The sequence below is a fragment of the Ornithodoros turicata genome, chromosome 2, assembly GCF_037126465.1.
Source record: "Ornithodoros turicata isolate Travis chromosome 2, ASM3712646v1, whole genome shotgun sequence".
Taxonomy (NCBI): Eukaryota; Metazoa; Arthropoda; class Arachnida; order Ixodida; family Argasidae; genus Ornithodoros; species Ornithodoros turicata.
In genome coordinates, this window is record NC_088202.1 from 124,292,489 (window position 1) to 124,314,252 (window position 21,764).

At 46.4% G+C, this 21,764-nt stretch overlaps 1 protein-coding gene across 1 annotated transcript; it reads right to left on the minus strand.

Annotated features, from left to right (window-relative positions):
* Positions 1-35: 35 nt before the first annotated feature.
* LOC135386055 (3-hydroxyisobutyrate dehydrogenase, mitochondrial-like) lies at positions 36-6,746 on the minus strand. The gene is made up of 6 exons (XM_064615779.1): positions 6,638-6,746; positions 6,235-6,499; positions 6,050-6,171; positions 2,462-2,672; positions 1,958-2,114; positions 36-307 (listed from the first exon to the last, which is right to left on the minus strand). Exons 1-6 carry the CDS (start codon positions 6,723-6,725, stop codon positions 143-145), a joined length of 1,008 nt encoding a protein of 335 aa, XP_064471849.1. The 5' UTR covers positions 6,726-6,746; the 3' UTR covers positions 36-142.
* Positions 6,747-21,764: the final 15,018 nt, after the last annotated feature.

Here is a 21,764-nt window from a genome sequence, read left to right on the forward strand (position 1 = left end):
CAGTGGCTAACAGGAAGCACGTTTGTACACAGTCGTAGAAGTTCGGCAATAATGCTATTTATCGGCAGAGCTTTTTACAGCTGTCATAAAAGAAATGGGGGAATGTACAAGTCTATGTCCTCGATTTTGTTTCTGGGCATCTTCATTCATTTGGAAGCCCACCCTCTCGTATGAGCTGGTACACCACAGAGAAGTCCTTTTGCCCTAAACCTTTGCTGAGCAGCAGTCTGTAAATCTGGTGTGACACTGACCCCAGAGGAGTTGGAGAATTGGTGTTGGTTGCTGCAGTCTGGGCCAGTCCAAGGTCCTGGATGTGACAGAAATGTGCGTTACAGTGCTATAACTTCAAATCGATCGGTAGAGTCTTGGGGGAATCTAGAATCGGAATGCAAGGTGGTGTCAAACTCCTTTCAGAATGGGAGGGTCAATTGTGTGTGAAGGTAGATATCTTCCCCAACTGCATCCACAGGTTATGGCTCTGAGGTGCCAGGAGTCATTCTGTGTGCACTCGGCTACTAGCATATTTGTGCAGCCAATTCATGTGGACATTGGTCACCGATAGGTCAAATACAGAAGCGTGCAGAATACATTATTGTGCACAAGTGTGGAGGTGCACGGGATCATTCAATAAACAGACGACATGTCTCTGGAGAAGCAAAATAAAGGCACTCTCTCTAGGGAAACGGAATATTTACAGCTACACGCACAAGACACGAAAACATGTGACAAGTCCGTTCGACCACTTGGAAGCAAGACGTAAGATGAAGGCGAAGGAGAGTGCAACACAGAGTATGTCACAATACTATTTCACAATGCAGCAAACTAGTGTTTTTTGGTGCTGCTAACATACTTCGGCGAAACTGATTCATGAGCTGAGCGATAACGAAACACCGGATTATGGCAGGCGCTATGCAGACCAGCTAGACGAGGACCACTAGGTGGATCCCTCCTCTCACCGTCATCCTAACCATCACACTAAGTCCGCCTCGATATCCTAAACAACTACTATGGTACCGTAAGACCCATGGGTAAATGAATCGTAGCAAAAGCGCTTACAACTGCTACATGGAGAAACGTGGCATTCTCGACAACTATGTCCTACGTGACAAAACTTTTGTAAAACACGCTCATGCTCAATGTGGCGAATGAGCTCAGCTTGAATGTCACAGTTACAAATGCTGATCTCTGGCTGCTAATCACAATGATAATGCTGAAATTTTGTTGTAAATCAGATGTCACATGATGAATCAAAAGTTCATTCCTCAGCGCAGTGTCTTATCATACTTCTGATATAATTGTGTACTTCACACAAACAAGATCACCCTTTTCTCATATATGTTGACTGCACAAAGAACTTCTTGACTTGCTAGCACAAGGCTCGGGCAATGACCGACGTTGATGCTCTACGCTGTACAGTAAAGCTATGTTCCCACTATCAGGCGCCCAGAAAGGTTGCTTAGTGGTCACCGGAGGCCCACTTTCTTGCGCTGTCTAAGCAGTCGCTCCTTGCGCGACTGATAACGACGGACGGCAACAACCAACCAATCAAAGCGAAAAAGAAGACGACAAGGGTCTGTGGCCATTGCCAGTGGTATATCTCGAGCGTACAGCAAGCATCTGTGTGGACACACTTCTCCGTTCGCCACTCCCCACTCCGTGAGCGCACCCCCGGCAGTGGGAACGTAGCTTAAGAGTGCTGTGCTGGCGGAAATTTGCAGCAATGCGTGATCTCGTGTACGTGAGGCAAAGCCACGTTTTTCGAGCCACTTGGGGTGTTGTGAATACGAAACAAAACTGGATGTTTGCTGTTCGCCAAATATTTCAACTGATTCTACGGCTCCTAATAGTCGGGGAAAAATCTGTCAGCGTCTATATTTGTTTGCAGCCTCCATAAATCACACTCGAGTTCCATTGTGCTCAAAAGTGGTTTGCAAGCGTAGGACGCATTTTGACAGACCTTGGTCATCAATGCTGTTCCAAACCCTCCATTATAGTTGTTGCTAGACGGTACATTTGGCATCACACCGGGAACGGGGCTATATACTTCGCTGGGCCATGTCTTCCCGGAGCTAACGTTCAGAATGCTGTTGAGAACGCTCGGATCTAATCCTAACCTGCAAAAAGAAAGCACCAAAATCACCAAAGCAATCACCAAAAGTCAAAATATGGCGTGCGACAAAATGATACAGAAAGCTCAAGGTTTGCTCCTTCCGTAGTGAATCTAACACTAGGCTACATATTTTGCAGAACAGGGTTTTGAAATTTCTCACCCTATTGCTTTCTTAACAATTACGCTTCTCATTCATCTATTCAGCCCTCTTGAAGGCACACCTACATCAATATTTTGTAAAATGTCTCACAAAATCGTGGCCCTCAGAACCCCTTTCCTCCGATATACCAATGCTGTGGTGAACATACTTTGGGGTGTTAGGTTTACGTACAAAAGACAAAGAGTCCTGACCTTGCACCCAAGTTCATTGTCTCTGCACATCCAATCATGGAAATGGCGAGCATCATGTTGTTGCAGATCTTTGCCGCTTGTCCACAGCCGACACTTCCACAATGGATCACATTCTTGCCCATGCACAAGAGAACCTCTTCGGCTGCCTTTCCTTCAGATTCCTTACCTCCAACCATGAATGTTAATGTTCCATCCCTTGCGGCATTCACACCTGCCAAACAACAGGGATTTTCGTAAAAGCTGTTGAAGCTTGTGTATATATATATTTGTTGCATTTGCAAACAGGCAAAAAAAAAAAAAATTATAGGCTCCTGGTATAGCGTATTTGGCTTTAATTAGGACTTTTAGTGGATCGCGAACAGTACTGCAGGCGACAGATGAGAAAAGGAAGTGACTACCTACTTGATTATAGCAACCATGTCATATGGACCCCTTACCAGTACCGCATTTGGAAGCTAGCAGTGGCACTGCTCATCGGCCCAGTTATTTCTTCAGTTTCTATAGTACTTTTTACTTCAGCTTACCTTACTATTTTTGTACAAGCGGTGGATGTCCCACGGGAGATGCTTCTTTCATCATCATTCAACGTGTTTTCATAGGAGCTGTTGCTGTCGTCTGCTATGGTAGTTGTACAACCGCTTTTGCGCATTCAAAATTCAAATTTTCATTCTCCAATCACGACGTATATCTCACGGGCCGATGAGTAGCGCCCCAAGCGGATCGTGCGGATGGGCTCCTCATAGGCAGTAATCTGGTCGGCCATTGAAACTCCCTGTTGCGTAAGTCGAGTGTGATTTGAAAGATCATCCCCACACTAACCTATTTGTGTAGCTGCAGTAGGATGAGGCCTTGCTGAGACTCCACTGCAGAGATCAAAATTTGTACAGAGCTTGGGTAACCTACACCTCAGTACATTGGTAATCACCACATTTTTAATGTACGATTATCAATATGCTATGACATTTTGTCTCTGCATAGGAGAGGGTAAAGTTTGTAGAAACCACATGTCTGTCGACTCACAAGGCGGCAATAAAGGGATATTTACAGACCGGTATGGTCCTCTGCGTGGGTTCACAGAAGGAACCACGTGCATCTCACCTTGAGCTGTGTGCTGTTACCTCCTTATTGGGGAGAGGACCAAATGAGGTCGCCCCACGGACAAAAGGGGAGAGTAAGAAACTGAGGAGCTGCGCAGATAGCTAACCTGATTGCATAGCGTATATAAAACAACTGTTTTACCACTTTTTATGAATAGCAATTTTATGTTCCACATTCCAGATATTTTCTCCTGTGATACTGCAACCATATTCGACACTCTTTATAGTGTAAATCCCGTAATAGTGTTGCGCGTCCAAAGACAATTGTGCTGTTAACCCTTCCTGCGAATATGTGTGGTTGGCATATAACCACATTCGTTAGCGTCATGAGTGAGTGCCAAGAGACAGCGCGAGTACATGGTCAGCGGCACCGATACGTGCATCAAGGAAGAAAACATCAGGCATCCTCGTGAGGAAGATTCGGCAGCATACGTGTGGAAATCTTGGACCGGAATAGGCGGCTACCACCGGACATCTTTACCATCGTCCACTTCACACCGTTTTGACCGCTTCGTCATGTTTTTCAGGCATCCTTTGCCCCCACTGTTTCAAGCCCTGGTGTCTCATGTTAGCATTCCACCTCTCATCTCCGCAATGTCCGTATTCCGCTTGACCTGAGTTCATCATCATCTTTCCATCTCCGGCATTAAAACCGATTTATGATTTCTTCCGTGTCACAGCTCCTGATTGTGTCATGCTAGTACCTCGTCTCAACCTTCAGTGATGGTCGCTATGAATGACTACCCCGTACAACTAGATACCACAACAGCAGCTGGACACAGGAGGGTCGTATGAAATTGAGAAGCCCTGACACCAATTATTTCTCATCCGCACAAGAGTTGCTGCGAGAGCCATCTGTTACAGAGTGCCTGTGATGCCAAATGCTGTTGGGGACATTAAGGTTGCAAGGCCTTTGCTGATATGACTCTACCTCTTCATCCCCAGAGGTAAAATAATCATGCCAAGAACTGCAACGACACAGCAAAACTACTTCTGCTGAACGGCAGCTCCGGGTAGTACAAACAGCCTTGGCCAAGCGTGAATACATAAGCCAAAATATGGAATCTTGCTCATAGCCAAACATAGCACAGTGTGTAGCGCCATGTTCTGATTGCATGGCAAACCCCGAAGTAAGGCAGAGGATACAAGTCTTTAACTTGGGTCACCGAAAATGAGGCAGTTGCAAACAAAATGACTGTATCTGCTAAGACAGTGGTCAACAAATGAACCTCCCTTTGTGTGCATTGTGAAGTACAGCATGTTTGCACTGGAGTCTCTGCAAGTCAAGTGAAGCACCCGTGGCACCGAATACTCCCAGCATTTTGCTTGCTAGATATCCAAAACATGTGCTACATTGCTCCTGCTTGTCTTTACCAGTGTTGCCACACCTACAGATATATCATGAGATCTACCTACTTTTTGAAAAATCTACAGATCTACAGAGATTTATGGAAATCTCATGATTTTTGGTCCAATGAATGGATCACTCGACGCTGTACGTGTTTCGCATCAGTGCACAAAACGACAACGATGAAAAACGTTAGCAGAACGCGGGAATGAGTGTTTGACCGACTGTTTTTTAGAATATTTTCCGAAGTTAATTTGATGAAAACGGATCAAAGAAGCAGCCTCTCAACGACCACCACAATTGGCCTCCTGCACACAAAACACATGCTGTTGGATCAAGCTGCTTTGCCTTCGCCATTGACAAGGATTTGATCCCTCGATCACGAAACTGGAGGGGCTCGCCGGAGGAGAAGGACGTCTTCAGCGAACGAACCATTGGCGAGCCTTAACGCTAAATCAGTTTTCTTGAATATTTGGCGAGCTCTTACACCAGCACCACCACCTCTTGAGTATGTGCGTGTTACCAGTTTGTCTCACAGACTCGACTTGGCTGGCTTTGAAGTGAAACCAAACGTTTATAACTCACGTCACGCATGTACGCTTTCACGTCTGTGGAAATAATATATCGGGCTTTATTGTTTTTGTGGTCCATTGTGATCCTCGCTCATCACTGCGATGGTGGAGCGAGCGAGAGAAATGTCCCTACAACACGCGATAGGTTATTCTTGCATTGGAGCGCCACAGCTGATGTGAATACACATGTCAAAGTATTAAAATCTACGTGCAGTGACACTTTTTTTGTGGTCGTAGCAGACACTTAAGTCCGCTGCAATCACAAAAAACGCGACATCGCAAACCGAAACCGAAAGTTCCAACGGCAGTGCACCGCAACAAGAAATTCCGGCTGTGGTCTTCAGCAGTGGAACGAAATAAGCCCTTGCTCTTCCACTTAGAGACGCAGGCAGACATTCGAGATTCGAAGGCAAAACGTTGAAGTCACTGGGTTTTGAGTGGCTGCAGATTTTTAGCTCGATCTACAGACTTTTCGGGCTCTGATCTACAGATAAATATTTTTTGCGTGTGGCAACACTGGTCTTTACCTGACGCTGAGACTGACCTACCCTGCAGAAATACGAGCACCTACCACCAGAAACTGGTGCATCAATGAATGTTGCTCCTTTTGCCTCTGCTAGCTTCGCCATATCTTGCGATACAGATGGATCGATTGTGCTACTGTCTATCAATAGGGATCCAGACTTTATATTTCTGGAAAATAACATAATGTAATATAACATGAGAGCTACACGAGTACTAAAGAAATCCACTTACGATAGTATCCCCCTCTGACCCGCGTAGACAGCTGTCACATGGGGGCTGGACGGCAACATTGTTATGATGTTGTCACACTGGCCCGCTACGTCGGCTGGGCTTTGAACAGGAACAGCACCCATCTTGGACAGTGCCTCAATTGCTTCTGGATAGACGTCATAAACGACGAGGCGATGACCAGCCTTTATCAAGTTTTTGGCCATGTGACTTCCCATGTTTCCGAGTCCGATGAATCCAAGCGGAACTTGAGATACATTTCTCTTTGCTGTAAAAGACACAATATGGTGAGCTTAGCTATACCGGCGGTTTTATCCGTCCGTGAGCTAGGCTCATATATTAGTAGGACGCGTGTGCCACACAAACGGAAGCAGGTTTGGATGTCCATGTAATGCATATTGATTACCTGTGGCATTTATACAACTTTTTTGGGACCAGTGTCGTAATAGGTGTGCTGAAAACGGACGGGAGAAAAGCAGCTTCGTAGCTGCCATTTTCAAACGTAATCCGAAACTGCGGGACAAACAGCAAGAAAAGCAAAAGGAAACAGCGCGCCCTCTATAGCAAAACCACGAGAGTGAGTTACATATGCTAACCTGGCTAACTATAAACTTTTCTATCGTTCCCGTTTTTGACGTAAAGCACTGCAGAGTGCTTACTGGACAGAACTATTCGCCACACACTTCTTGCCCTCTCATCCGTTCGTAATGACGCGTGATGAGTTTCGGTTTCGATGCAACAGCTACGCTATGAAAGCACAAGCGTGAAGCACAATGTGAACGCGTGGAGGAAGGAAAAGGAGGAGACTTCCCTAAAGGGTATTTGAGAGAAAAGAAAAGCATGGGACAAGTGATGTTTCTGTATAGGGGAGGAGTTCTAGCGGCTTTGGAATCTTGTCTGTTCTCTGCTGTTCTGGGACCAGCGCTCGGTCGACGTGGTTGTACAAGTACTCTCAAACAGAACTGCATTCATGTTTGATATAGTAGCGCTGATACGGAGTGCACTTTTGGAGGCCAGAGAAAACACATCACATTTGGAGTCACAGTGGAGCATCACAGTGCACATTTGGAGGCATTCGATCATGGTGATGCTGAGAGTACACTGTCGAAAAGAGCTAAAAAAGGCTGTGCGTCGAAAGTTTTGCTGCAGACTTTCGCAAGATCACAATTTGGTGCTCACAACGCTGAACTCCTCTGCCCTAAATTCAAAAATTTAAAAGTGATAGACGACCAAAAGAAAAAAGTATATTAAACAGTTGCTTTTTTGCAAGTAAATATCTAGACTGCTGTTCGTGACTGTACGGAGTGTCCTTAGTATTGATAGATGCGAAGTAATTGAGCCTTTATTTCAAACTTGTTTGCAAGAAGGGAAAATAATTTAATGTGGTTCATTTGACGCCTATACTGTAAGGTGTCTAAGCTTGATTTGCTGTAGAGTTGGCCCAACCGGTTCCTTGAATATCTACGAAAAATGAAACGTTGCTCCTTCGAAGCTCTAAATTTTCTCAAGCAGTCAATATTATTCTGCGTGTAAGGATCCCAAACAACGTCGGCATATTTGAGTAAAGGACGAGCATAGGTCTAAGCAAATCCACATTGTGCAGGAGAATAAGGCAAATTCTCAAGTTTGTTTCCTCCAGCGTTAAAAAGCTAGTAAGGCAGTTTAAAAGTGGTAAAAAACCCGTGCTAGAGTACACGAAAGGAATGAGTAAGCTCTCCAGTTGTTCTTCTGCTTCGATATAGGTATGAGGTCATCTGCCATGACTGGAACGTGCAGCACAGCTGTTGCAGTTTACTTGTTTTGTAGTCCGCTCGACTATTTTTACAGCCACACGGTCAACTTTTGTTCCATCGCCTATGGTCGCATAGAGTCTTCCGTGAGATATCCTATGATATAAATAGGGTTCCGCGTTTTCGGTTTTAATCGAAAAACACCGAAAAACATACGCCGGGTAAATTTTCCCTCATTCGGTTTTAATCGAAAAACATCGAATACAGAGGGACATTCCAGGAACGATGACTGAGATAAATTGCTGCACATGCCCAGCAAGTTGTTGATGCAGATCAGACAACCATACATGAATATACGACGGTCGTGAAAAATGTCCGTTTACGTTTTCGTTAGCCATAAAACGCCACCGCAGCTAATAACGCCATGTTCAATGAGCGTCGTTCGGAAATTACATTGTGGTTTCTATTCGCCGATAACTGTCGGGTAAACCATGTACACGCCAGGAAAAACATCGAAACCCGCAGATTCCGTGAAAATCATTAAACACCGAAAAACATACGCCGAAAATGCGGAGCCCTAGATATAAACAACGAGAATTGATTCGTTAACTTCTATGATATCTTTGCTGGCTCCCGAATCACAATTGGCTATCCTGTGCCTGCACACGTACTCTGGAACGACGTGGTTCGAACAGTCAAATCATGGTAACTTTCCGTGGGACCCTCAGCCTCTTCCATCCTTGCTGGTCTTACCCTTTGCCGTTGTATTCCTCTGTTCCTACCATACTCCTCTTCCGAAGTCTCCATGATGAACTGGTAACTTGGATACTTTGGCAGTTCCTTGCGATGTGGCCCCGCTTTCCAATAGGCGTCACATAACAAATATGCCGCCCGCCACGAGTGTGTTCGTCTGTGTGGATGTGGGAGTGACTGGCAACAATGTAGGAGAGAATGTGTTGAAGCCATAGGTGGGGAGTAACGCGTTACAAAGTAGTGCGTTACCGGTAACGCGTTACATTCGAGTAGTGAAATATGGTAACGCATTACATTTGGGAGAAAAGTAATGAGTAACGTAACGTCATTACATTTTTACTAACTAACGCGTAACGGCGTTATGCGTTACTGCGTGTTTGGGAACATTGCTTCATCGTCTAAACTTGAAAGTAGTGAGTAACGGTAGTGCACTACAAAATAAAAGTAACTTCCCCACCTATGGTTGAGGGTGAGTGCGTGTCCCCGTCTTCCTATAGTCCGGCTCGGTAGGTTGAAGAGAAGGTAGCCATAGCATGTTGTAATTGGTAGCTTGGTAGCATCTCTGACCGGCAATCAGAGGGTGTGGGTTCGAATCTAGAGCTACCAAGTTATGTAAACGTTGCCGGCGCAATGACTGAAGCGCCACAGTGGTGGGGCACCGTCCATTCGCTGCTGTTGGAACTATTCGCGTGCTGTTGATCTAGCATGGCTTGAGTTTCGTACGTAAAATATCTGCCCGTGGACAATGGTATTTTCGGAAGATGTGTGACGGCGATCTGTCAACACTTACAAGCTCAATCAACGAATCACTTTCATTAGAGCAACTTACAATATAGGGAAGTGCCAAAATGCAGCAAAACAGCCGCATAGCGATAGCAAAATCCTGAAACATGATTGCACTCGTTTCGACAACGTGCGCTACAGTACAACGCACGAAGTACTCTGGACGAATATTATCGGCGAACTGGGGGGACGAAGGAGTCTATACTGTATTGCAGCCAGTGGCGTATAGCCAGAACTGCAAGGTAGGGGGGGGGGGGCTCGATACGAAAACTCGCCCCCCCCTCCCCCGCTGATCCTGGGTGCGACAACACACACATACTTGTGCACACTGTAAAATGCGGATGAAAAAAAAAAAAGGAAAGAAAATAATTGATTTGGACGTTCACAATACGATTACATGTAGAGGCTGTCATGACCAATGAGGTGGTGTAACGAGATTAGAAGCATTTTGAAAAGCTCATACTTTGAAAACCATTCAAGAGTGCTGCTTAGATAGACGCCATGAACTGCAAGAACATTCGTGATCGTCACACTGGTCCTCAACCCCCCCCCCCCCCCCCATATTATTATGTTCTCTTCGGATCTGCACGGTCTGCGTGGGTCGGTCCGTGGCCGGTAGCACTGGTCGGTCAAGCACTGGTAGGGGGGGGGCTCGAGCCCCCCCCCCCCCCGCCTTCCCCCCGTGGCTACGCCACTGATTGCAGCCAATGACATCTACACATATTTACATCTATGGCTTGTTCAAACATGATCCGTGAAGGCGCTAGCGGTACATGTTACCATCACCTCTGGATTATCCTGTCAAGCACAGCTTTCAATTTTTCTGGTACTAGCAAATAACTGAGCCGATCATCTATAAACAGTCCCACAGTATAATGGGACAATCGACACCAACAGAAATATCGTTAATATATACTAGAAATAATAACGGCACGAGTGTAGATCCCTGTAGAGCACACCAGAAGTAACAAAAACATGTCAGATCGACGATATGCTTTGCAATTCAACATACTGTGTTCGGTGATATATGACATTATCAATTTCACTAATGCGTCGTCAATGCGGCACTAATAAGTTTAATTATGCATTTTTTTGCGGTGATACAATAGTACTCCTTATTTTAGACTTCCAAAAAACTTTTGTTCTATACTGTGCATTGGCGAAGGTTCTCCATAGTTATTTTTTTAAAACTTGTGTAATGATCTTTTAGTCTTATATTTATAGATCTAGTCGTCTGTCCTATATTTGTATTCCTTGCTGCAATTTAAACGGATACTATATAAACCACTCCAGTTCTACAGTATGTGAATTTTTTTTACTGGCTAACTTGGTACACTCCAGAGTTGTACGTAACGCGTTGCTAGTAATTGCGTTACTAGTAATCACTTACTTTTTCAGTAATTTTGTAACGTAACCAATTAATTTTGTGAGCAAGTAATTTTCCAAGTAATCTGATTACAATTTTCGGTAATCAATTACTGAGTAATCGATTATTTTTTAACCTTCTGTTAGCAATGGCAACACTTCTCAGCAAGCCAATCTGTTCTTCTGTTCTACCACGTGTTCGACTGAAGCAATGACGCAGAGTTCACTGTGACGGCCATCTCTAGTCCACACGTGTTCCATGCACACCACAGTAATATCCCTTACAACCGTGACCTACTGGAGCAACAGTAAAATAGTGGCCAAATAATGGCTGACACTTAACAACAACAACACTTGGCAACACTTACAAACAAGAACAGCAAAATAGGTGACTGTATTGATAAATTGTGCGGGCTGAACCTAACAATACTAACAAAACGAAGCGGATGTTTCGATGTTGTTTTAAATGTGTATATAAATCTGTAATAAACGCGTGTATGTGTTTTGTATGTTGCTTTCAAATGTATTTGTGAATTTCACTTAAAATGTATGATGCATATTAGAATTTGCAACAAGAGTTTCGTGGTTGCATTCACTGCAGGCTTGTTGGCTTTGCTATGGCCCACAATTTAAAAGTAACGGGAAAAGTAACGCGTTACATTTTTAATCGGTAACGTATTACATTTTTGATGAAGTAATTTGTAACGGTAACAATTACTTTTCGCGCAGTAGTAACAGTAATTATAATCAATTACTTTTTTTCGAGTAACGTGTACAACTGTGGTACTCTCCTGCCTTTTATTTGTTAACTCTATTCATCGTTGATGTTAGGCGACACCATTGATGTTAGGGATGTTATGCATTCGTCATGATGATGATGATGATGGGTGTATGAGTATGTGTGTGTCTCTCGTCCCCTTCGAGTATACCCTAGCACGGCGTTTTTGACGCTTTTAAAATGTCTCACCAATCAGCCCATGTTTTGACGCCCTCCGACGATGCGTCGCCAGGTACGCAACAACCGCCAGCCGTTTATTATTATTATGTTATTTTGTAATCACACAAAAGCAAATGACGTTAATGGCTGTGCCTGTAAGCCAGTGTGAAAATACGACAACATTTAATATACAATATCCTATTTTTACTGTCGATTTCTGTGCTCTAGTCACAACGTCCGTATGCAATAACACATTTACACTTACGTCGTGATATATGACGGGCGGGGAAGGCTGTCTTAGCCTTTAAATGTATGTCCTACACATCTCTCCTCAAACAGTTATTGCGGACGTCCCTGCGAAGTGCTCAAGATTCGCATCCCACCCAGACACAACGTCCTGTCCCCAGGATATGAATGATACATGTTCTGGGGTCTCAACACATGTCCCCAGGAGGCCTCGTATATTTCATCCTGCTGGACCTGTCCGGTAAGGATCCTCCTTGATGGGGAAGAAGGTACACATGTGTCAGTCGTCGTGGACACAGCAATGATCAAAGCACCTATATATACTTGCGTGGCCGTGGCATTACAAATTAGTATTTGGGTTCATATCATTACCTGTACTTATTAGAGTATTCAAGTTCTTTTTATATCACTCGAAAGATTTTGTACGCGTGTTATGAAAAGAAAATATTACGTTTATATATGTTCATTTTCATTGGGACATGGCAGGAGGACGTTCATTTCTTCCACTAACCCCTTACGCTAGCTGTCCAAAATCCTTTTACAGATTTGCATGCGACGTCCGAAAGATTCACTTGTCCTGTCTGGTCGAAATACTGTAGGTTGATAACAATTTCTGGACAGCATTCGCATGTCCCCAGGATACCCGTCCCAGCATCTCGCAACATGATTAGGACATCCTTGGAATCTATCTTTGTTACTCGGTTCAGTTGCAGCTATAGTCACAACTCACAACCAGTACGTATATGTGTGGTATCATGGGTAGTGCTTTCGCTGTCGGCTATATTGAATTAGAGGAATACACATCGCGGCCCTTTTGCTTCAGATTACGTGACTGAAAGGAGAATGTGGTGGTGTTAATCTCAAATGCTAGCAGATTGATCGTTAGGCACTATAGGTGTTACAATTTTTGCATAATGCCTGAGGAGGGCTGGAGTATGATTTTTGCGGGAGTGTACTTGACTGAAGACGTAGGAGTTCTGGACAGTCACTGGCATGCCCGATAACAAGACTGGTTTACGTGATAATATTATGCAGTGTTATTAAGTGTAGGGAGACACCGTGGTCGAGAGCCTTGACCCAGTGGAAGTTGTATGACATATTCTGCCGTATACTGACCGCGCAGCAAAGGGCGGCAGTAGTGTGGCGACGGCGAAGTCGCATGACGTGATGGATGGGGCTCTCAAGGCGTCTATGGGTGGCGCTTAGCCCCAGCCTATATATCGTCAAACACTGTCAGTTACTACAGCGTCTATGTGCTATATTCACACTTAAAATAGTGTGTCAGCTTTTGATTAACTGAAGTTTGTATGAACCCTCAACCTGGCATTGAAGTCGTGCTCAAGAAACGCTAACTATTGTACGAACTGAAATTTTTTGTGAGTCCTTCAGTTCAACGTTGCTTATTTCACAAAAATATATAGTGTCGCGGTGAATATTATTCGATGTCAGTATCGGCATTGCGACGTACTTTGTGATCATATGGCATCGCAACATCGTTGCTGTAAACTTCCTGTGGCATACGAAGGAGGCGTCGTCGTATTCTATGTGTAACACTGCATGAGTCAGCCTATTTTGATTTGTCTCAGAGGAGTTGCGTATTTTCCTTGCTGTTTGCTGGCTTTCTTTTAGCCCCGCGGAGCGTGAACGGCGTCATACTGCAACGTCTTCTGGGGACGAGCTTTCTGCCTCACGCCATATGTCGATCGACTTCAGGGAAACTTGTCCTCTTTAACTTCGCTCCATTGTTAGCACTGGAAGAGACGACAATAACCTAAAGAAAATAAAGGCAGGAAACTCCAGCTGCCTTTCTTTGGGACTTGTAGCAGCGATGCGTGGAGCTGAAGGCCTGAATCATGCAGTGGCGGTCTCGAAGAAAAGACGTGCATGCTATAGCTTTTTAGCAAGAACATTGCAGATGAATATAACCTTATACGGTCGTAAGCAACATCATCCACCAATGTCGAAATTCCTGCTCGAATTTTTTTTCTGTTTGAAATGCGCGGCGGAAGCCTGTTAAACTCGGAAAATTCTCTGGAAAAGTTTGCTGACTTCCACTTTAGGTTTCTACTGGAAATGTGTGACAGGGGTGATAGTGGTGGTGATGGGAGTTCTGCGGGGTGGAGTAACATCTTTTCGTTTCGCGGTCAATTTTCAGAAATTTCTCGAGCTTAGGTTGGTTCCGAGTCCCCCTTGACGTGGCTCCCATATAGATGATGATGCATTTTTAATGTACACATTGTGCACACAGTCAACACACTGTTAATTATAGTGCGTTCTTTGAGTCACTGTGACTACGAATCCATCCTGTGAGGCATTTGAGGATCTCATGGGGGTCACGTGGTGCATAGCTGGTGGTTGCCAGCGATTGTACCGAAAATTGTGCTTATTTAATGCAGCTGAGCAATACTAGTCAGGACCTATAATTTAGCAGCGAAAGGGAGCGCCACTCGCCAAGAAACGTTGTGTCTTGAAGAACCGCATGCATAGAGGGTTGCACCGAAAATAATACCTCTTAATTTTTTCTGGACCCCCCCCCCCCCCCCCCCCCCCCCCACCTCCCCGGTCTCAAACAGCATTACGGCATTAATCCTCACTTTGATTCTGGCGTTTTCATCCGGGAAACCAAATCTGCCTTCCCGAAGTCCACCTGAATACTTGGAGACACGGCAAACGGGTTTCAACGGCGCGTGAGCTTAAGAGTGTGTCAAAACTGATCGTCAAGATGATTGTTAGTTGGTTCATCGAGTGCGTCACTCACAATACGGAAAGGACGGCACTTGGTGAAGCCAATGCTGTATCTATACTAGAGCACTGCACGGGCCGTATTTTTAGGCCCAGACCCGGCCTGAGCCCAGCCTTCCTCTGATTTACCCACACGCGGGCCCGGCCCGATGGCTGTATACCTAGCCCGCGCCCGGCCCAAGCCCGAAGGATTGTAAGTTTCTCGGCCCAAGCCCGGCCCGAGCCCGAGAAATGTATAGGCTACCTGGCCCAGCCCAACCAACTGTATCAGGCTGTAAAATTTGACCGTGGCTAACTAAGAGAGGGGTAACACAGCCTCGAGTCCGACCTAGGCCCGGCAATGTAGAAGCCCGAGCCCGGCCCGGGCCCATAATGGTCAAACCCAAGCCCAGCGCAGGCCCACAAAAGAAAGCTTTACCCGGCTCGGCCACGGGCCGGGCCGGGCTCGGGTTTTCGGGTAGGCCCGAGCCCGTGCACTGCACTAATCTGCAGTCTAAACGCAGTACAGCCTGCGACATACTTGTCTGGAATCGACAGCTTGCGGTTTATCCGTCCTGGAAAGTCCAAGCGTTGCAAGCTTGTTTGTTTCGACTCATAAACACGTATACTGGGTTGCATGCCGTACATGTTTACTAATCGGAAGAAACATTCTTGCAACACCCGAAGATTTCAGACAGGACAGACCTTAAGCTGTCGATTCCAGACAAGTATGTCGCAAGCTGTACCTCTTAAAAGCTCCTCTTTGAAAATGTGAAATTTGCAAAAATTTATCTTTCGGCGTGAAACGTCTTCCTTTTCGGTAAGTAGGGGTGCACGTGCTAAAACCACATGCAACGAAAACGTGTTGCCTTTGTGACGCTTGCAGCTCTAAGTGCGTGCGTGTTATGCGCGATTCGTTTAGGTATCACTGTGTAGAGCAAAAAAGCCACTGCTCAAGTATTTATGTCTCATGCAGCCAGATGACACTAGTGCCGCTTGACGTGCGTCGCAATTTGAGATAAAAAAAAAAGACGCTTACGCGGCATTTGTTCGCCTATATACCTCATCTATGCGTTTACCGATTACCCAGGGCGTGTGCCCATTAAAAGTTATAGTCGATATAAGTTAATAAAATTCGAAAATTTCTGAAAAATCTGAAAATTTCTGAAAAGTCTGAAAATTTCGACGGACCACTATGCGCCACAAACAGCGGGAAGCGGCCAAAGGGAAAAGAGAGGAGGCCGAGGGACCTCGACCAATACTATAGCCACCTCGACTGAACGGTCCCGGAAACTTAGGGAACTTGCCAGACTGAGGCAAGCGCAGAAGCCGCAGCCGTATATACGAGTGCTGCGGGACCACGCGGGTTGTCGCGGCCCAGAATTGAGCCTGTCGGGCCGTATGAACACCCAATGGAGGTTGAAGAGCCCTCCACCCCATCAGTCGCCACCCTTGGTAACCAGGTTGGGCTCAAGTGCCCGAGCGCGGAAACGTAACCGGAGCATCAGAACCCAGGCGTAGCGATAGGCGCGGTGTAACCCCTCAGCATGTGCTGTATGTGGTTATGAAGATCATGCGGTTGCGGGAGATCGACGTTATTTACAGCACCTTCAGACTTCCTTCCTTCTGCCTTCAGATTGTCACGGCACACACAAAACATTACACGAAGGCAGATCGGAGATCGCGAGTTCGTCGATGAACTGATTGAGATGGATTCTATCTTCTTGAAGAGAATCCCCCACTCGATGCATTACTGGGCAGGGCGCAAGAGGGATGTCTTCGCCATGATTAGGCAGTTGGGCAAGCCCACGGCCTTCCTAACCATAAGCGCGAGTGAGACCAAGTAGCCTCACCTCCTTAGGATACTATACGTCGTCTGTCCACCGAGTACCACGCGCAATTCGGGCCCGACATCGCAGAATCGGCTATACTTCACAAGCTAAGTCGCTGGGAATTAGCGGTGATGTAATATCACCATCCTTCAGGTCATGACTTCGAAGATCAAAATATGACCTGTATACCTTCAAAGGGACGTATTTGATCAGCTTACAGTGATTTATTGTTGCCTTCTGAACGGCTGGTGGGAGCTACGCTTCGTCCGGTCTTCAACTCCGTAGACCAGGAGTCGGGAACCTTTACAAACCAAAGGGCCACATTTCACCCCCCTCTCCTCCGTCGAGTTTTTTCCAGGGACCCCAGAAGTCTAAATTAGCCTGCAAAAATTACTAATTGCTGCTGAATAACGGGCTGAACATTCCTTTGTAGCTACTACCGTTTAATAAGTCTAACTGTACTGAATGCGTACATTTTCGGTGGCTTGTTTCATTCACAAAGTTACGGTAAGAGAATAGACCTCTACCAAAGAAACGTCATCATGACTGGTAGACAGATGGAAACCGAAACAAATCGGAAGGGGAGGGCTGGGTTCCACGAAATGGCACTTGTTCGCTGCCTCCTATTGAAAGAAAAGTAGGACCGAAGGTCTCGTCCCTTTCATCGTAATCCCCTCAAGACCGTGGCTTTCGGACGCGATCTTGTTCGCCTCTAGCTACGAGCGTAGTTCAACTCTACCAATTGGTGGCGCTGTCGAACACTATGACGTCATTTGCTTACAAACAGGGGGAGGTCTATACGACAAACATGTTTAACATGAGATAACTGATGTTCTGAGGCTGGAACAACATAGAAGGGACAATCACATACAAGGCCTCAAGTTGCCTAAGAAATTAACGATGAAAGATGAAAGTCACTGAAAAGGTTACGTTACCTTTTGTTAATTTTGTGAAGAGAGGGAAAGACAACACAGCGAGCGGGCTTTTGCATGAGGAATTCGCCTGCCATGTCGCGCTATCGGCTATTGAGCTAAGCACCGGGATTTTTTTCGCGCGCTTGGTCTGCGTTGCGCCGCAAGCGGCCCTCAGGATGAGGTTTCTCGACGCTTGCCTTGGACGATCTCCTCTATAACCAATTCAACGACGATTGAGCGTCCTCTGCACTTTTTTTTATATTTTACATGTGAAACATCTGGCCCCCTCTCCCTCTCCTTTTTGCTGTCCTCTCTCCATCTGTCCGTATCTGCACGCCGCACACAGCCACAGTTGCTTCGCGGTGCTAACACGGAATAGAAAACAACTTTATCCACATAAAAGATGCCCAGTGAGCACAACAACAGATAAACTGATGATGACGAATGAGGAATTTCGCCACATGAGGTGCGGCCCACAAGGCGCGATGGACGGCATGCGATGTGACATGATGATGAGACGATGGACGACGCTGAAGTGAGTGGTTGACAGTCAGCGGAGGCGGTAGGCCAACATTAGAGGTAGCCAAAACATTGGCAGAACACACATCACACAGGGATGCGCGGGCACGTCATAGGATAGAGAGGAGACTGGTGTCACGGAGAAAGACCAGGAAATATACATACTGCAGAGCACGACGATCTGCCAAAACAGCATAGCGAGAGCATGAGCAGAGGCATGAATGTGTGTGAGCGAGACCCCGAGGCGGGGCCTCAGCGATGCAAAATAGCGAGGCACAAGGGAGGGCATGGTGAAACATAGTTCAGGATCTATTCACGCATCAGAACTCTTCATAGAACGTCACGAGACCATTGCGCATGAGCGAGAGGCCTCACCATACCACTGAGGAAGGTTCGCCTGTCGCCTTTGGGTAGGACATTCCGCATGCTTGACCGGGAATGATACGCAGCTGACGCAGCCCCGTCAGCCTCTTCGTTCACGCGGATGCCGCAGTGTGCAGGAATCCACTGGAAATAGACAGAGTGCCCGCTCATCTCAAGGCGACTTAGTTCCCGAAGTATCTCCACAACGTTTACAACTGGCGCTAGCGATCCACGAATACCCATGTTCGTTATACGTTGAAGAGCTGCCTTGGAGTCGCAGTGTACGAGGGTGGTTCCATAAGTTTCCGGCCCGAGGTAGAAAATGCGCGGGAATTTGAAAAATGCGATTAAGGACGCGTGGCGCCATCTGTTGGAGGGTCGGAGCACCACCCTCAACCCTCTCTACGCTTTTGTCGGTTGGAGAGCGGCATTTCAAGCAGCCAGGGTGCACTCTTCAGTTAAAATGGAAAAAAATCGAGTACCGTGCTGTGATAAAATTCTTGACAAAAGAGGGACTTTCGCCTAAAGAAATTAAAGCGCGACTGGACAACGTGTACAGGGAAGCCTTGCCGTCGTACACAACTGTAAAAGACTGGCCTAAGCAGTTTCGACTGGGGCGAGAGTCCATTGAAGATGATCCACGCGATGGTCGTCCAGTGGAAGTGATGACATAAGAAAATTTGTCTCTTGTCGAGGAGGAAGTGCTGAGCGACAGGCGTCTGAAGGTGAAGGAAATCTCAGAAAGGCTGGGACGTTCCAAAACAACCGTTTTTCGCATCATCGGCGAGGGCCTTCACATGAAAAAGGTCAGTGCGAGATGGGTGCCACGACTTCTCTCGTCAGTTCAAAAGCAACAGCGCGTCGTCTGTGCCAAATAGTTTTTGGAGCTCTGTCAAGAGAACGAAGAAGAAATATTGAAGTCAATTGTCACAGGGGATGAGACTATGGTGCTCTACTATGATCCCCTTTCGAAAAAGGAGTCGATGGAATGGCGTAAAGCAGGAGAAGCACCCCGAAGAAAAGCCAAGGTCACACAATCCATAAAGAAGATCATGGCAACAATATTTTGGGATTGTCACGGGACCCTCCTCATCGACTTCAAAGAGAGGAACACCACAGTGAATGCGACTTGTTATGCTTCACTCCTGCACCGACTGCGAGACGCCATCAAGGAAAAGAGGCGAGGCAGGTTGAGTCGAGGTGTCCGGTTGCTCCAGGACAATGCCCCTGTCCACACGGCTTCTGTTGCTAAGGCTGCACTGAAGGAGTGCGGCTTCGAAGAAATCCACCACCCACCCTACGGTCCAGACTTGGAACCGAGTGACTACTTCCTGTTCTCAAACTTGAAGAGGGATCTCAGAGGACGGAGATTTCAAAACGATAGTGAGGTGCAAGAGGCAGTTTTCGAGCATTTTGCGGACAAAACTTCTGACTATTTTTTCAAGGGTATAATATAGATTGCTGATTGAAAAGTGTCAAAAGTGCATCGAAGTTAAGGGTGACTATGTCGAAATGTGATACACTTGTTTCGTCTCTATGACTATTAAAAGTTGGTCGGGCCGGAAACTTATGGAACCACCCTTGTATATCACCCAGCTGCGGATATCGGCAGATGAAATGTGTTTGAGGGAAAACAAAATGACATGCAACTGTGCAGACGTGGAGGATGCGCGGTGTGACAGACGGTGTGCGTGGCACGATGACGCAGCCGGAATAGTAAAAGCAGCAGTGGGGCCTTGAAAGTTGGTGGATCCATCCGTGAATACTGCAGTGTGCATAGGGTACCGACATTGCATCATGTCAAGTGTTATTGTTTCAACACGGGTGCTGCAACATGATCCTTCTTGTTCTTGAGCCCAAGAATGGTATTCGATATTGAATGTATCGAAAATACCCACGGAAGGGTCCCGGAAGAACATGGATCGCACAGCAAACAGCTTTACGTAGCAGAGATGCAGCGAGAAATGCTGCTCTGCCTCCGCCTTTGGGGCTTCGAGATCAACGTGTGACGGTGGTGTTCAGCGACGAGGCGCAGATAATGGGGACAGTTTCCCAGAGATGTAAGACCTCCACAGCCGCCTCTCGGCCCTGTGTCACCACCATGCATGTCTCATCGGCGCGAGGCACTCCGAGGCAGACCCTCAAGCCTCTGGCCAACAGACATCGAGGTATCTGTTCAGAAGTCCTTGAGCTGCCGTGCAAAACCGATACGCTGTAAAGAAGGGTTCCGTGAGCCAATGCTCCATGGATGGATAGGAGTGATTTCTGATCGATACCCCTGCAGCGCCAGCTAAATGGGAAGTGACGCTGGTCCAGCGTTGAACTCTCGCTTCCAAGTGCTTGATATGGGCGTCCCACAAGATATTGGTGTCCAAGATAACGCCAAGGAATTTGTGGCACTTCACTTGCCTGAGTGCATTATTGCCAAGCGAAAGGGGGAAGGGCGTTCATGCGTTTCCGCGTGAATGGGAGCACAACTGAGTTCTCATAGCTGAGATGTTCATGTCGGCCTTCGTGAAGTAAACGCCGAATCGCATCCAACGAGTTTGAAAGCGGCGTTGAATTGCCGGTCTTGATTTACTTGTGGCCCACACACATACATCGTCTGCATCTATGGAGACCTTGCGATGAATGAAACGTTTGCGATCCGCCATAACCAAATTGAAGAGGATGGGACATAACCTTGAGTCAAAACTTTTTTTGCGTGCCACCGTCCCAAGTGCGGACGAAATATTGCTGTTGGACAAAAAGACCGCGATATACTCTAGCCCGGAGCAAGGTGTGCAAGACATACTCGTAAATATGACTTACCGTATCGTATAGACACGTTTGACATCGAGAAAAACAGCTTGGACAATACTCTTGCAGCTCTTGGCGTCTTCAACAAATTCAAATTCAAATTGGGAATTGTCTTCAACAGCAGTCAGAAGGTCCATAAGAACTTAACTACGGGGATGATGAAAGCCAGACAATTCATCAGAGGAAACGTGGTTCCTCTAGAGCCACCATTCCAGCCCGTGCAAAACCATCCACTCCATTACTTTACCAAGGCAACTGATAGGGCTAACCGGGCGAGAAGAGGACGACAACTACAACTTTGCTTGGAGATGATGAATGAGGAGTTCCATCGGGGGCGACAACTCTACCCCAGTGCTGGTGGTGATGTGGGGAATAAAATGATGAGCCCCTTCACAATAAGGATAGAAGTCCTGTGGTGTGGAAACAGGTCAAAAGAGTTTTGATGGCAGAGCGTTGGTGGACTGGATTTGGCCAGGGGCCAAGCAATTTTGATAGTGAGATAGGGCGAGAGTCCAGCTGATTAAGAGACCGAGAGAGTGAGGTTCGAGAAGGTTGGTACTGTGGGCAATGA